This window comes from Jaculus jaculus, chromosome 19, assembly GCF_020740685.1.
Source record: "Jaculus jaculus isolate mJacJac1 chromosome 19, mJacJac1.mat.Y.cur, whole genome shotgun sequence".
Lineage (NCBI taxonomy): Eukaryota > Metazoa > Chordata > Mammalia > Rodentia > Dipodidae > Jaculus > Jaculus jaculus.
In genome coordinates, this window is record NC_059120.1 from 55,578,582 (window position 1) to 55,595,697 (window position 17,116).

Below are 17,116 nucleotides of genomic sequence, written 5' to 3' on the forward strand. Positions count from 1 at the left end.
CTAAGTATGAAATAATCCAAAGCAGTCCTAGTTCTTTCTGGTGAGGTGATTCTCAGCACTATGATCTGCATGCTGGATGGGATTGTTGTTTGTAGGCCTGTTTCTTTGCCTTTAATCTTTAAAAAAAAATATTTCTTTATTTGAGAGAGAGAGAGAATGGGCACACTAGGGCCTCTAGCCACTGCAAACAAACTCCAGACGCATGTGCCACTGTGTGCATCTGCACCTGGCTTATGTGGATCCTGGGGAATTGAACATAGGTCCTTTGGCTTTGCAGGCAAACACCTTAACCACTGAGCCATTTCTCCAGCCTCCTCTTCTGACTTTTAATTTTGAGATGAGCTCTCACTAAGTTACCCAGCCTGGCTTTGAACTTATTCTGCAGTCTGGGCCTGCCTTGAACATTGGATCCTCTTTCCTCAGTCCCTGAGCAGCTACAGTTACAGGCTTGTACCACCATGCCCGACATCACCTAAGTTTAAGTTTGCCTTTAATCTTGAGCATGATTTTCAGAGAGATAGGCAGATTTCTGAATATCAGTGCTTATTTCTTCTTTGTAGAAACTATCCTTCATTTAATCATCTAGTATGTATCATGGCAAAGGATATTGGAAAATAGGAGGCAGTGTTGAAACTTTATAATAATGAAATAATTTCAAGAAAAATGCTTGCTTTTACAGTTTACAGGGTTTTTTTTTTCCTCTTTTTGTTATTTTCAGTGCTTCTTTAGTAAGACTTGCTGCACTTTTTAAAAAAATTTATTTATTTGAGAGAGAGAGTGGGCTAGTGAGGGCCTCCAGCCACTACAAATGAGCTCTGGACACATGTGACACCTTGTGCATCTGGCTTTATGTGGGTACTGGGGAAATGAGGTTAGGTCCTTGGGCTTTGCAGGCAAGTGCCTTAACCACTGAGCCATCTCTTCAGCCTAGTGTGTTTTATAATACACCCCCCAGCCAGATAGTGCTTTTTTGAGGAGGAAGCCTTGAACACAATTTTTTTTTTTTTTTTTTTTTGGTTTTTCAGGGTAGGGTCTCACTCTAGCCCAGGCTGACCTGGAATTCACTCTGTATTCTCAGGATGGCCTCGAACTTTGAACACAATTTTTATTAGTGGTGTTTTTAAAAACTCCTTTGTGGGGCTGGTCAGATGCTTAATGATTAAGGTTCTTGCCTACAAAGCCTAAAGAATCAGGTTCTATTCTCCAGTACCCACATACTGATACACAAGGTGGCACATGAATCTGGAGTCTGTTTGCCATGGCTAGAGAACCTGGTGCAGCCATTCTTTCTGTATTTGCCTCTCTTTTTTTCATAAATAAAAAAAATACATAAATATAAAACAATAAAAAGTCCTTTGTGGGATGAAGTCATACTGGAGAGGAAATTTGATATGAAGGGGAAACTTGTCAGCCTGTGTTGGGAGGGAGAAGTTCATAGAGATCACAGCTGTTTGCTCCTCACGCTGGCTTTCTCCATCCCGCGCTTTCATACCGAGGCGAGCCTGTGTGTGAGCACTTAAGGTCAGCTGTGGCCCATGGCAGTTTTCATGAAGAAGCCAGGAGCCAGGCTCTTCCCCTTCTCTTCCTTCTGCTTGCCCCCATACCTGCTTTTCCCCACAGCATTCTCTCACTGTTTCCTGAAACCACTCTGTCCTGTTTAAATTTCAGGCTATTGCAGCAAAAGTGGGCATGGACAGTACAACAGTGAATTACTTTGCCTTATTTGAAGTGATCAATCATTCCTTTGGTAAGTTCTAGTGGCTCTTGCTGTATTTTGTGTAATACTGTTGACTAGAAACTGTTTTCCCAGAGAAGTGTGTGTAGACAAGGAGAGGTCCCACCTGTTAGAACTGTCTCCACAAGCCGACCAGGCAAATCCGGTATGAGCCAGTCCTGAAGACACCCAGTCTGTTGGTCTTTTCCTGTCAGTGCTGAGCAGCTTTGATTTTTCCAAAGCAGCCGTCTTCTGTTATTATTTCCTTCCCAACTCCCAGAGGTCTGATGGGCAGGTGTGATTACATAATGAAGCCAGGCATGGTGGCTCACACCTGTAATCTCAGTACTTGGGAGGCTAAGGCAGAATTTCCATGAGTTCAAGGCCAGCCTGGCCTACAGAGTGAGTTCCAGATCAGTTAGGGCTAGAATGAAACCTGCTGTAGCCAGACAGGCAGATAAACGATGCCAGGCATGGTGGCACATACCTTTAATCCCAGGAGGCAGAGGTAAGAGAATCTCCGAGAATTTAAGGCCACCCTGAGACTGCATAGCAAATACCAGGTCAGCCTGGTCTACAGTGAAACCTTCCTGCGAAAAACAAACTGATGAGGTACCATTGGGAAACCTCCCAAGCTGTAACCTTACCTTCTATAAAATGAGAAATGCTAAACTGTCCTTTGCAGTGTTACAAATCTAGGTAAACAAGACAGGAATTAAATTTAGAGTGGCAAACTGAGTGGAATGGCAAATGTGCCTGCAGTCCCTGCACTGAGGATGCTGAAATTACAGGGTCATGAATTCATGGCTACTTGGGCTACACTGTGAAGCCCTGTCTCAAAAGAAAGAACAAGCCAGGTGTGGTGGTACACACCTTTGATCCCAGCACTCAGGAGGCTGAGGTAGGAGGATCACTGTGAGTTCCTGGCCACCCTGAGACTCCATAGGGAATTCCAGAACAGACTGAGCTAGAGTAAGACCCTGCCTTAAAAAAAAAAAAAAAAAAAAAAAAAACAGCAACAACAACAGCAGCAAAAACAAACAAAAACAAAAAATAAACAGGCATGGTGGTGCATGCATTTAATCTCAGCACTGGGGAGGCAGAGGGAGGATGGTCACCGAGGCTACCATGAGACTATAGAGTGAATTCCAGGTCAGCCTGAGCTTGAGCAAGATCCTACTTCGAAAAACAAAACAAAACAAAAATGATCTGCAGCCAATTAAGCCGACCGGTTTCCTCTCCTCGTGGGGCCCAGTGTGCAGTGGCTGCAAGCAGCAGCCTCCTTGGTTGTGTACGTTACCTGTTGCTTGTACAGGTTGCCCTAAGGGACCTTGGAGACAGTTTTCTGGTGGGTGTCCACATCTTTGATCTCAAGATATTCTAAGCTCCATACCAGCATGCGGGATGCCCCAGGGCACAGTGGCCAGGGTTCATAATGGCCAGGTCGTCATGTCCATCCGCACCAAGCTGCAGAATAAAGAGCTTGTGACTGAGGCCCTGCTCAGGAACAAATTCAATTTCCTGGCTGCCAAAGATTCATGTTAAAGAAGTGAGGCTTCAGGTTTAATGCTGGCCACGAGCATCAGGGGCAACTGGTGTGCTTATGGGTACTGGTTTAAGGTGTTGTAATCTCCGTATTCCATTGCCCTCCCTCCTAATAAAGCTTTCATTAAAAAACAAAACAAAACACCTGAGAATGGTGGTGCACACCTTTAATCCCAGCAGAGGCAGAGGTAGGAGAATCACTGAGAGTTGAATGCCAGCCTGAGACTGCATAGTGAATTCCAGGTCAGCCTGGGCTAGCATGAGACCCTACCTTAAAAAAAAAAAAAAAAGTATACCCATTTGGTATTTGCTTGTAGCACTGGCAAAAGACTTTGCCACACACACATACACACACACAGATACTCAAATAAATAGGAAAACAAAAGATAGGGATAGATTTGGCTAGATCTGTGGCTGTTTGGTGAACTTGAGCTGGGTTCTGGTTAGTGATGACCTTCCCTTACTGGTCTGCCATGGAGTTTTCACTAGGGGATCTCTAACGTATCTTTTCACTTCAGCTTTCTTTGTTTTGCCTTCTTCAGTACGTAAGCTGGCACCTAACGAATTTCCTCATAAACTCTACGTCCAGAATTACACATCAGCTGTGCCAGGCACGTGCCTGACTGTTCGAAAGTGGCTTTTTACGACAGAAGAAGAAATCCTCTTAAATGACAATGACCTTGCTGTTACGTACTTCTTTCATCAGGTGGGTGAATCGATTTTTCTAAAAGGCCTGGTTTCATTTTTCTGTTTATAGATAGTTGCTAATTTGCCAATTCCCTGTGAGTCCTTGGGTCTGACATATCTGACCCATGCCACAACAGGTAAGTTAGTGGTAGAGCAATTCTGAGTTTAAAAAATCATTGTTCATAATTTTTCAGAGTAACAAAATGGACCTTAAGGCTATGTATCTGTGCAGACTTTTTTTTATTAATACTATATTTTCATCAGTATTAGACATTTTGTGTCTGGGAAAAACAAAATGTCTGTTTTTCCTTTGCTGTCACATCACAGGAGACTTGTGTCTTCATGATATATAGGAACTTCTCCCCAGTAGCAAGTATAGTATTTTGCAGTACGTACAAGCTGGGGTTCATCATACTAAGTTTGATTCTGACACTGTCTACCTGGAGGTCACCTCAGACTCCACAGATCGCTGGCTGAGTTCCCAAGACCACTTCTGCTTTAGGCTAAAGTACAAATGCAGCCTCTGAAACTTCTCACCTCCTTGTTAGAAGCTGGCATTCCCATCGCCTCTCTTCTAGACTGAAGAAAAGCTCACCTTGCTCAGGGGACCACTTTATTTAACAGTTTTTACAGGATATGAAGAAGCGAGAAGTTCAGCAGCATATAGGGTACACCTACAAAGGTCTGGAGTCCAGGAGCTTCCATCTGAGGGGACTGTGTGTGGCGCAGTGCCCGCCTGGTGTGAGGATGAGTTCTCATATTCTCCCTCCCGTCAGCTTCACATGTTTAGTACTCCAGGAGCACCCAGGCCTTATCTGTCTTTGTGTTTTGTTTTTATTTACAATTTCATATTTACTTAGGTGTTTGTTTGTTTTGAGGTAGGGTCTCACTCTAGCCCAGGCTGACCTGGATCTCATTCTGTAGTCTCAGGCTGACCTCAAACTCACAGTGTTCCTCCTAGCTCTGCCTCCCAAGTTCTGGGATAAAAGGCATGCACCACCATGCCTGGCTTTTAAACTTTATTTTTATTTATTCATTTAAGAGAGAGAGAGAGAGAGAGGAGAGAGAGAGAGAATGGGCATGCCAGGGCCTCCAGACACATGTGCCCTCTTGTGCATCTGGCTTACATGGGTCCTGGAGAATCGAACTGAGGTCCTTTGACTTTGCAGGCAAACGCCTTAACTGCTAAGCCATTTCTCCAGCCCCTAGTTATTTATTTATTTGAGAAAGAGATACAATATGGGCATACCAAGGCATCCTGCCACTGCACATAAACTCCAGGGGCATGTACCACTTGGTGCATCTGGTTTGATGTAGGTACTGGGGAATTAAACCTGGGCTGTCAGATTTTGTAAGCAAATGTCTTTAACAGGCCATCTCTCTCTAGCTCTCCATCTGTGGGTTTTGTGTTGGTGGTGGTTTTGGTTTTTTGAGGTAGGATATCTCTAGCCCAAGCTGACCTGGAATTCATTATATAGTCTCAGGTTGCCGTGTGTGTGGTGTTTTGTTTTTTTTTTTTTGGTGGGGGGGTTTCCAGGGAGGGTCTCACTCTAGCCCAGGCTGACCTGGAATTCATTATGTAGTCTCAGGGTGGCCTCAGATTTATGGCCATCCTCCTATCTCTGCCTCTCGAGTGCTGGGATTAAATACGTGCGTCACCACGCCCGGCTGCCATGTGTGTTTTTATGAAGGCTATGACGTGGGCCTGACTGAAACACAGACAACCACAGTAAAGCACGTTAGATGAGAAAGGTCTGCTGTCATACTAAATGAGGACACTCAGCCCGTCCGTCCCGCTGCTGCTTGTGCCATGTTCCTCCCTCAAGGTCAGAAAGGGCAGGGCAGGGCAGGACCCCTTTCTGGAATAGGATCTTAGCATCAGAAGAGTTCTTTATAGCTAGCTCTAAAAGAAAAGCAGTGAGACACTGCCTGGGAGGTTGGGGGGCGGGGGGGGGGGGGCTCCTGTGCCAGTCTTCTAGGCATATTCAGCCTTTGGACACAGAGACATGACGTTGTCATTTCTCTTTCTACATAGTTCATGCTCAAATACTACGCTGTTTAGTTCTCCCCACACACACACACGCACACAAAGCAAAAACATGACATAAGGGACCATTTTGTGTTGGGCCACATTCATAGCTATCCTGGGCTACATACAGCCCATGGGCCATGGAATGAACACACATGACAGCAATATCTTTCATTGTCCCCTCACATGCACTCTTTATTTAGATCCAGTAAATGGACATTCAAGTCCATTCCTGTTTCCTGATTGCAGCCTGGAGTTTTTTCCTCATTCATCCTGTCCTAGAAAAATCTACAAAGGGCTGGAGAGATGGCTCAGCAGTTAAGGCATTGTCTGCAAAGCATAAGGACCTGGGTTCGATTCCCCATTACCCACATAAGGCCAAATGCACAAAGTGGTGTGTGCACTTAGAGTTCATTTGTACCAGCTACAGTCCCTGGCATGCCCATTCTCTCTGTCTGTCTCTCTGCTTGCAAATAAGAAGACTTTCCTTATAAGTGTGGTTAGTAGGGTCTCACTCAAGCCCAGGCTGACTCACTCTGTAGTCCGAGACTGTCATCAAACTCACAGTGGTCCTCCTACCTCTGCCTCCTTAGTTCTCAGATTAAAGGTGTGTGCCACCATGCCTGGCTATTGTTACTTTTTTTAAAAATTGTTTTTGTTCATTTTTATTTATTTATTTGAGGGTGACAGAGAGAGACACACACAGAGAGAGAGAGAGAGAGAGAGAGAGAATGGGCGCGTCAGGGCTTTCAGCCACTGCTAACGAACTCCAGACATGTGCACCCCCTTGTGCATCTGGCTAATATGGGCCCTGGGGAATCGAGCCTTGAACCAGGGTCCTTAGGCTTCACAGGCAAGCGCTTAACCGCTAAGCCATCTCTCCAGCCCTATTGTTACTTTTAATACAATATTATGCCTTTAATTGTTTTCACGTGTTTAAGTTGACCTGAATTTTAAGTCAAAATAAACCAGATCCCTCACATACAAGCCTTTGAATACATGTGACAGGGTTCACTGGATGACGCTCATGGTCCAATTAAGTGCACATGCACATCTCTTTCTCATCAAGAATGAACCTGACAATGATTTTTACATTCCCTTATGCCTTTGTTTCCATGGCAGGCTGTCGATGATGTGAAGAAAGGTTATATAAAAGCAGAGGAGAAATCTTACCAGTTACAGAAGCTCTATGAACAAAGGAAGATGGTCATGGTAAGGTTCTGGCCTCAGATACTCTTATTAAATATCACTTTTTACTTCTGTCTTGGTGCAGTTATTTTTGAAAAGTACTACAGTCTAATCAGAGCTTTAATTAAGAGAGAGGCTGGGTGTGACAGCTCACATCTTTAATCCTGGCACTGGGAATCCCAAGATAGGGGAATCACCATGAGTTCAAGGCCAGCCTGGGCTACAGGGTAAATTCCAGAGAATGAGATCCTGCCCCCCTCCTCCCCAAGAAAAAAAGGGCGGAATGCAAAGCCCATGAGTTCTTGCATTTATGAGACAAAAACTTAGATTATGATACATAGGTATATAATTTTGTTATTATGAATAATGACAGTATTTTATCTATTTATTTGGGAGAGAGAGATGCAGTGAGAAGGAGAGAATGGTGCTTCAGAGCTTCTTGCCACTGCAAATGGACTCCCTGTGCATGTGCCACTTTGTGCATCTGGCTTTTCATGGGTTTGCACTGCCACACCCAGCTCTTCTTGGTGATTGAGCAAAATCATTTCACTTACAACTGCTTTTTCTGCATTCACTTAAATCTTCATGCTGTGTGGTGCTTTTGCACTGGAAGGCGTCCTGGAGCCGTGCGCTTTTATTTAGCACTGTTAGTGTCATGAGCTTATTTAAGTCTATTGTGCCCACTGCTCAGTTGCACTGGCCTCATGTGCCAATTGGTTTTATGTTCCTAGTGGCTGTGCCAATAAACATCACCGGGACAGGACATTGTCAGAACCACGTGAATTTCTATGGACAGGATGCCTAGGGTGTTCTTTAAATGTTGTTTTAAAACTTTTTATTTATTTATTTATTTGAGAGCAACAGATACAGAGAGAAAAAGGCAGATAGAGAGAAAGAGAGAGAGAATGGGCTTGCCAGGGCCTCCAGGCACTGCAAATGAACTCCAGGTGCATGCGGCCCTCTGTGCATCTGGCTTACGTGGGTCCTGGGAAATCAAACCTGGGTCCATAGGCTTTGCAAGCAAGTGCCTTAACTGCTAAGCTATCCTCCAGCCCTTATTTATTTATTTATTTACATTGTTTGCAAGCAGAAAGAGAGAAAGAGGTGATGGGTGTACCAGGTCTTCCACCACTGCAAATGAATTCTAGATGCATGTGCCACTTTATATCTGGCTTTACCTGGGTACCTTTAACCACTGAGCCATCTCTTCAGCCTTCCTGCTTTTATTTTCCCTCCCCCCGAGGTAGAGTCTCACTCTGGTCCAGGCTAGCCTCTAACCCATGGTGATCCTTCTACCTCAGCCTCCCAAGAATACTGGGATTAAAGGAGTGTGCCGCCATGTTTGGGGGTTTGGTTTGGTTTTTCTAGATTGGGTCTCTCTCTAGCCCAGGTTGACTTGGATCTCACTCTGCAGTCCGAGGCTCCTAAGCAGTCAGTCCTCCTACCTCTGCCTCACAAGTGCTGGAGCAAATGGCATGTGCCACCATGCCTGGCAAAAGTCTTTTAAATATAATTCAATATTGTCAGAATTTTGGCTGAGGGAGTTTTTCCATATGAGACAGAATTTTAAAATGCAAGACAACATATCTAAATATGTTACATTTTTAAGATCAATGTTTCTTTTTAAGTGCTTTCTTTCTATTATATGCTCTGCATTCATTGTTCAGTTAGTACCTTCAATAAATGTATTTATAAATAAATCCTCAATCAGAATCCCCCCCCTCAAAAAAATGCATTGTTTGCTTTGAGAAAAGGAAGCAGGGGCCTGGAGAGATGGCTTAGCGGTTAAGGCTTTTGCCTGCAAAGCCAAAGGACCCAGGTTCAATTCCCCAGGACTCACGTTAGCCAGATGCACAAGGAGACACATGCATCTGGAGTTCATTTGCAGTGGCTAGAGGCCCTGGTGCATCCATTCTCTCTCTCTCTCTCTCCTTCTCTCTCTGTCTTTCCTCAAATAAATAAATATTTTTTTAAAAAGCTTAGTAAGAAGCTGGGCACAGTGGCGCACGCCTTTAATCCCAGCGCTCGGGAGGCAGAGGTAGGAGAATCGCTGTGAGTTTGAGGTCAGCCAGAGACTGCATAATGAATTCCAGGTCAGCCTGGGCTACAGCGAGACCCTACCTTGAGCAACCAAAAAGAAAAAGAAAAACAACTTAGTATCAGGGTGGGGATGCGGCTTAGTTGGTAGAGTTAGTTGTCAGGCATGAGGCCCTGGGTTTGATCCTGGCACCGCGCACACGGTGCGGCATCAAATCTGTGGTCCCAGCACTGGGTTTGATTCCAGCACTGAGGAGGTAGAAGCAGGACCTAAGCTCTAGGTCGTCCTCCACCACAGTCAGTTCGAGGCCAGCCTGGCCTACATAAGACCTGTGTTAACAAAACAAGCTGCAGGTCGAAGGAGGGTGGACTGAATAATTTTGTGGAGTTTTTGTTTTCTGAGATAGGATCTTATGAAGCCCAGGCTAGCCTCAAACTTGCTTTATAGCCAAGACTGGCCTTGAACCCCTGACCCTTCTGCCTCCACCTCCCAAGTGCTGGTATGACAGATATATGCCAACATGTCCAGATTGATAATTATGTGTTTTAAATATGTCTTTATGCATATGTAGATTTTTGGAGGTACGGTTTCGCTCTATCCCAGGCTGACCTGGAATTCACTATGTAGACTTAGGTTGGCCTTGATCTCACAGCAATTCTCCTAAGACATGTCTCACCATACCTGCCTTAATATAAGCCTTTGTTGTTGTTGTGGTTGTTGTAAATATTTTTGAAAGCAAAATTTCACTTTTTCTAAATTGTGGATTTGTGTAAAATTTTAACTGTTTCTTTAGGCTTGATTAACTCAGCAATGTAAGAATTGCCCACTTAAAATTGAGATATAGGGGCTGGAGAGATGGCTCAGCGGTTAAGGTGCTTGCCTGCAAAGCCTAATGACCTGAGTTCTATTTCCTAGTACCCAAGTGAAAGCAAATGCACAAAGTGGCGCATGCATCTGGACTATGCAATGGAGCACCCGTTCTCTGTGTCTGTCTTCTGTCTCTCTCTGCTTATGAATTAAAATATTTTAATAAAAAGAAATAGGGCTCAAGAAATGGCTTAGCAGCTAAGGCGCTTGCCTGTGAAGCCTAAGGACCCAGGTTCAATTCTCCAGGTCCCACATAAGCCAGATACACATGGTGGCATATGCATCTGGAGTTCGTTTGCAGTGGCTAGAGGCCCTAGCGCACCCATTATCTCTGTCTCAAATAAATAAAAATAAACTTAAAAAAGAAATATTAGGGTTGGAGGGATGGCTTAGCAGTTAAGGCACTTGCCTGCAAAGCCAAAGGACCCAGTTTCAATTCCCCAGGACCCACATAAGCCAGACACACTAGGTGGTGCCTACATCTGGAGTTTATTTGCGGCAGCTGGAGGCTCTGGCGTACCCATTCTCTCCCTCTCTGTCCCTCTGTGTCTCTTTTTCTCTGTCAAATAAATAAATAATTTTGTTTGTTTGTTTGTTTGTGTTTTTGTTTTTCGAGGTAGGGTCTCACTCTAGCTCAGGCTGACCTGGAATTCACTATGCAGTCTCAGGGTGGCCTCAAACTCACGGTGATCCTCCTACCTCTGCCTCCCGAGTGCTGGGATTAAAGGCGTGCGCCACCACGCCCGGCTTTTAATAAAATTATTTTTTAAAAAGAAATATTTTTAAAAATTGAGAAGTATTACCAACCTGAGAATCGAGAATCTCTGTAAACCCCAAGTCTGCCAGTAAGCCTTTACCTCTGGCTTTTTGCCAAGAACTCAGGTGCCTTAGTTTTCACTCGGGCTATTTTTATAAGCAAGTGCCTGTAACAGCTGAGCCATCTCCCCAGCCCTCAGGCTATTTTTAGAACTTACTACCAATAAGAAATCCCTTGTAGAGCGGGCATAGTGGCACAGCCCTTTAATCCCAGCACTTAGGAGGATTGTGGTGAGTTCACAGCCGCCCTGAGACTCCATAGTGAATTCCAGGTCAGCCTGGGCTAGAGCAAGACCCTACCTGGAAAAAAACCAAAAAAGAAAAAAAAGAAGAAAAAGAAATCCCTTGTAGGTCTTTTTAAAGATTTTTTTTTTAATTTTTATATTTATTTATTTGGAAAAGCAAGAGGGAAAGAGGCAAACAGAGAATTAATGGGCCTCCAGACACTGCCTCATGCATCTGGCTTACATGTGTCCTGGGGAGTCGAACCGAGGTCCTTTGGCTTTTCAGGCAAATGCCTTTACTGCTAAGCCATCTCTCTAATACCTCAAGGACAATTCTTAAAAAATAATAATAATAATAAATAAAGTATTTTTATACATGTACAGAATCCCATCCCATTACTTTTTTTGTCCTCCTGTCTATCCCTCATCTCCTCAACCCCTTCTTTCTGACTAGTGCTCTTTCTATTTTTTAAAATTTTTTTAATTTTTATTTTTTATTAGTTTTCTATTCTGCAAGTACAGGCAGTTTGGTACCATTATTAGGCTCATCCATGACCTACCCCCTCCCAATTGGCCCCTCCTTGTTGAGGTATATGGGTCGTGCATTGTGGGGTTAGCCCACAGTTATTGGTACGATAAATGTCTCTGTATCTCATGACCCAACATGTGGCTCTGACATTCTTTTCTCCCCCCTCTTGTGCAAAATTTCCCTGAGCCATGTTGGGTTCATTTTTGGTCTGCTTCAGTGATGAGGTGTTGGGGGCCTCTGGGGCTCTGGCTCTCTGATTTGGTAGGCGTCGATTTTTCTCTGTTGGTCTCCTTCCCCCTTGTGCTGGTATCTGGTCCATCAGGAAAACACCACCCTTGCTTGTTTCGCCAATTTTCCTTAGTTTCAGTCAGGGCCCTTTTGAGGTATGATGGGGTGGCTCTCTCCTTAGGATCTGCATCTATCTGAAAAAGAGAAGCAGATTCTCCAACAGAGAGTAAGTTAGCACCAGGTCAAATGAGATAACCCTTACTTTTTTTATAGAGAGTTTAATAGGTGTAGGCCCTCTTGTACCCCATGATTGATGGTAACTTGATATTGGAGAGTGGGCTTATGTTTGGATATGGTTCTGACTTGTTTCCAAGCTCCAGCTATGGGTCTCGTACCACTGAGGGGATCAGTTAGCCAAATCAAGAGCAGTTGGTTCCCCACCATGGCTGTGTGCCACTGTTGCACTTGTGTGGGCATCTCAACAGATTATTTGCTGCTACGTAGGTTGGACCATGAGTTGCTTGGACAGATATTGGTCGTTTCCCCCAGTCGCCCGTGTAGCACCTTCTGGCACTAAACACGCTGACTGTCTGGGGACTGACTCTCTCCTGGCTTCCAGCCATGCCGTTCCATTTTATGTGTCAACTGCATATGGTGTCTTCAGCAATAGGGTCTTACCACTAACCTTTGGTGGGTCATCAAGTACTCTGACAGAAATCTGTCATTCTTTTAGGAAACCTTGTAGGTTCCTCTGATCAAAAGCTCATTGTGGATGATAGCCCCATGCTGGTACTGGGAGTTACAGGTCAGTGCCCCCTAAGAAAATGAGGGAAGAAGGTAACTAATGTATAGGAGTTAGAGAGGCTAGAGAGAGGGGGGGGGGGAGGGAGGGAAGATGTAGAGGATTTAGGTTAGACTTGATCCTACCCTCTCCAGTGTCTTGTGATTCAGGTGTTTCCTCTAAGGGCCTGGTGAAGGTTCAGCCATTTGGTCTGCCTTTTAGGAAGTAGAATTTTATGGTACCATTGCCGTTTGGTAACCCTCTTTCTATTTTGATGGTTGGGTTTTTTGTTTTTTGTTTTGTTTTGTTTTATTTTGTTTGCCTTCCTCTATTATCTGTGACAGAGTGTTGCTGGCCCAATATAGTGTGGTCTCATGCAGGTTAAAATTACCTCTATGAGGTCATGAATGTAATGGAATTCATCTTTTCTTTTTCCTTTCTCTTTCCATTCCCTTTCCCCTTCTTCCCCTCCCATAGCCCAGCTTTCTCTTTTAAATCAAAGAACACAACCAAAACTAATTTGAAGGTTCTGAGACCCACTGCCATCGTGCAGGTTTTGAAGCCTCGTTGAGCAGAATGGATGTGGACTGAGCGTGGGTGACTAGGGACTTGAACAGGCTTTGCAAGCAAACACCTTTAACTGTTGAGCCGTCTCCCCAGCCCTGCTTTAATTTTTTTAGCTGTCATTTATTAAATGTCTAATTACATAACAAATTTTCTGCTAAATACTTTATATTCTGTGCTCACAAACAACACTGTGGCATAAGTGCTATTATTATGTCTCACTTTATAGAAGAAAAAGCTTCTGAGATTGGGCAGTTTCCCCAGGTTGCATAGCTAGGAAATTTGGGGGGCCAGAATTCCAGTGCAGGTAAGCTGGATCCCAGAGCCAACCACTCCTCCACATTCTGCTCTCTGTCCCAGCACTGCAGCCTTTTATAGCTCCGAGCAGTTCTTGCCTGTTCCTGCTACCTACGTGCTGTCGTACTTGCCAAAGAGTTGTGAGCCATCTCAGGATTAGTTGCATGAGGGTCACGTATGTTGCTTTCATTTGGTTCACATGCCCTGTAAGGAAGCACCTGTACTGGAGACCCAGGAGCCAGTGGGTCTGATCAGGAATTGCTCGCTGGTGTGAAAGGAGAGGCCTAAGATTCTAATTCCGGATGGACTACCCCTTACTCTGCACTTCTGTATGCTGCCTCCCCAGAGCTGGGGTTAAAGGTGTGTGCCACCACACCCACCTCTTTCAATTTTAACATGTCGGGGGGCTTGTGTGTGTTCATATGTATGAATGTGGGCACCGTGTGCCGTTGCACACGTGGAGATCAGAGGACGACTTAGGTGTCGGCAGAACTCACGTTCGCTTTCACTCGGCTAGCTGCCCTGAGCGTCCAGTGCACTCTCCTGCCCCACCTCCCTTCCTGCTCACAGGCTTAGCTGGCATTATCAGTACCTGCCACAGTACCGGCTTGTTTTTGTAGTTTTCTTTATGAGAGAGAGACAGGGTGGGTGGGTGGGGTGATTGGCACGCCAAGGCTTCCAGCCATTGCAGTCAAACTCCAGACACGTGCACCACCTTGTGCACTTGTATCACCTTGTTCATCTGGCTTATGTGGGACCTGGAGAGTCGAACATGGGTTCTTAGGCTTAGCAGGCAAGCGCCTTAACTGCTAAGCCATCTCTCCAGCCCATGCCTGGCTTTTTAAATACGTGCTGGGGATCCAAACTTGGGTGCTTGCCCTTGTGCAACCAGCACTTTTCCCACTGAACCGTCTCCTGCCCCCTGGGTGTAGCAGTGTTTGGTATCATATGGAACAGCTGCGTCTGCATCACTGAGGTCAGTGTAACTGTGTGCGTGCTCGCGCATCTGAAGGTCGGGGACCACCTCGGTGTCAGTCCTCACCTTCACCCTTGAGGCAGGATCTTCATTGCTGCTGCTGTGCAAGCCAGGGCCGCTGGCCCACGAGCTTCGGGCGTCTCCTGTCTCCACCCCGCGTCTGTCTGTAGGCATGCTGGGACTGCAGACGCCCACTGTCGCCTCCAGTTTGGGGTCTGAACTCAGACTGTGCTTGCATCTCAAGTGCTTTACCTATTGAGGTGTCTCCCCAGCCCTCCCTTTGTAACTTTATTTTTAAGTTTCAAAGTGGTTTATTTTCAAAATTGGTTACAACATTAAGCTGTCAACCCGTTCTGCCATTGTACAAACTACAGATGCTTGCTCAGCAGCTGAGGTGCACACTTAAATATGTTTGAAAATGAATCAAAATCCATGTAAAACAAAAAAATTCTGATAGTTTCCATAGGAACACGGGTGTGACCCCATCACCTCACCTTCCACACTGCTGCATCTGTGCCAGCCCTGCTCTTACAAAGACATTTCAAAACCAGCAGTAATTAAGTTAAATGGTCCCCCAAATGTCTTTATTCAAGCTCACCTTGCAGTTAGGAGCTGCGAGAATGGCGCCGACATGTTGGTGTTAGTAGCACAGGCGCTGGGTGATGGTCCGCCTCTTCCTGGCACGAGGTTCACAGAGTGCTAACCCCTGCTGCCCTGCTCCTCCCCTGCAGGCTTCTGAACTAGCTTCCTGAGTTGTCACATCACATTGGTCATGACACCACGTAACGGACGGTAGGCCTCTGGAATCCGTGTTTCCAAGGAGCCTCCACTGACACACATGCGGTCCAGGCAGGTTAGGCTCAGCTGTCCACCCACAGGCCACGCGCTGGCTGGGCACGACGCCTCCTCGGGGTTGGAGCACTGCGCGCCCAGGGTGCTCAGGAAGGATGCGGTTAGGTGAGCCGAGTGCTCCTCACGTAAGGCAGAGAGGCTGCTCAGAGCCAGTCTGCTCCTCCTTGAGCACAGTTTTCTTTCTTCCGTCCGTCCTTCCTTCTTTTCAAGGTAGGGTTTCATTCTGGACCAGGCTGACCTGGAATTCACTATGTCGTCTCAGGGTGACCTTGAATTCACAGCCATCCTCTTACCTCTCTGCCTCCCAAATGCTGGGATGAAAGGCGTGTGCCACCACAGCTGCCCAGCACGGCTCTTTAGCAGTGGTCCTGACGGCGAGCATGGAAGCTCAGGCAGCACTGTGTCAGATGCCAGCTCATCAGCTATGATGCCCACTCTGCCATCTGGCCTGATAGGAAGTGCCACCCAGCTGTGGGTGGATCACACTGGTAGTCTCTTCAGATGCTCAGACCCAGGAAAGCCAGCTTCAAGCAGGTCCATGTGGAAGCCTGTCTCAGCACCCTCAGCACGCACCAGACACTGCCTGCGTGCAGGCCTCGGGGTGGGTGCGACCACTCCCGACCTGGAAGCTGGCCCCAGTGACATCAATACATAGTTGGCTGGTTTGGAGTGCGGCGCCAGATTTAATGTGTAGGCAACAGACTGCTGTGGAATCGTTGGTGGCAGTCCGCAAAACCAACCTTGCCTTTGGGTGCTCAATTTCATGATCAGAAGTCATCTTCTGGGGCTGGAGAGATGACTTAGTGGTTAAGGCTCTTGCCTGTAAAGCCAAAGGACCCAGGTTTGATTCCCCAGAACCCACATAAGCCAGATACCCAAGGTGGCACATGCATCTAAATTTGTTTGCAGTGGGTAGAGGCCCTGGTGCACCATTCTTTGTCTCCCCCTCCCCACCACCTCTTTTTCAAATAAACAAATAAGTCATCATCTGCCAGGCACGGCGGGTACCCCTTTCGTCCCCGTACTCAGAGGTAGAGGTAGGAGGATTGCCTTGAGTTCAAGGCCACTCTGAGACTACAGAGTGAGTTCCAGGTTAGCCTGGGCTAGTGTGAGACCCTACCTTGATAAAACAACAACAAAAGTCATCTGGGGGCTGGAGGGATGGCTTGGCAGTTAAGGCATTTGCTTAAAAAGCCAAAGGACCCAGGTTCGATTCTCCAGGACCCACTCAGCCAGATGTACAAGGTGGCTCACGTGTCTGGAGTTCGTTTACGGTGGCTGGAGGCCCTTGTGTGCCCATTCTCTCTGCCTGTCCCTCCCTCTCTCACACACAAATAAATAAAACATTAAAAAAAAAGAAAGGTGGGCTGGAGAGATGGCTTAGCGGTTAAGCGCTTGCCTGTGAAGCCTAAGAACCACGGTTTGAGGTTCGGTTCCCCAGGTCCCAAGTTAGCCAGATGCACAAGGGAGCGCACGCGTCTGGAGTTCGTTTGCAGAGGCTGGAAGCCCTGGCGTGCCCATTCTCTCTCTCTCCCTCTATGTCTTTCTCTCTGTGTCTGTCGCTCTCAAATAAATAAATAAAATTTAAAAAAAAAGAAAGGTCAGTAAAAAAAGAAAGGCAGTAAAACCTTCAATGAGAATGTGGGGCACACTCTTGCTTATTAAAGTTATTTGTGTTTCTCACTGTGCCTGTGGGAAGCTAAGAGAGAAATTATTTCCAACTTCTCACAAATCAATTCACAGAAATTTCAAACCTTGTGTCCTTGAAGCAGTGATGGAAA

At 45.9% G+C, this 17,116-nt stretch overlaps 1 protein-coding gene and 1 non-coding gene across 2 annotated transcripts in view; both read left to right on the plus strand.

The window, feature by feature from the left end:
- The window catches only part of Snx27 (sorting nexin 27), a 69,478-nt gene that overhangs the window by 43,527 nt on the left and 8,835 nt on the right, over nucleotides 1–17,116 (plus strand). The window contains exons 6-8 of the mRNA XM_004667155.3: nucleotides 1,669–1,747; nucleotides 3,802–3,965; nucleotides 7,098–7,187. Of these exons, the coding sequence (XP_004667212.2) occupies nucleotides 1,669–1,747; nucleotides 3,802–3,965; nucleotides 7,098–7,187 (333 nt within the window). The remainder of the gene's footprint in view (nucleotides 1–1,668; nucleotides 1,748–3,801; nucleotides 3,966–7,097; nucleotides 7,188–17,116) is intronic.
- On the plus strand, nucleotides 2,924–3,057 carry LOC123456139. The gene has a single exon (XR_006634356.1). It is a non-coding gene; the product is annotated as a small nucleolar RNA SNORA70 (small nucleolar RNA).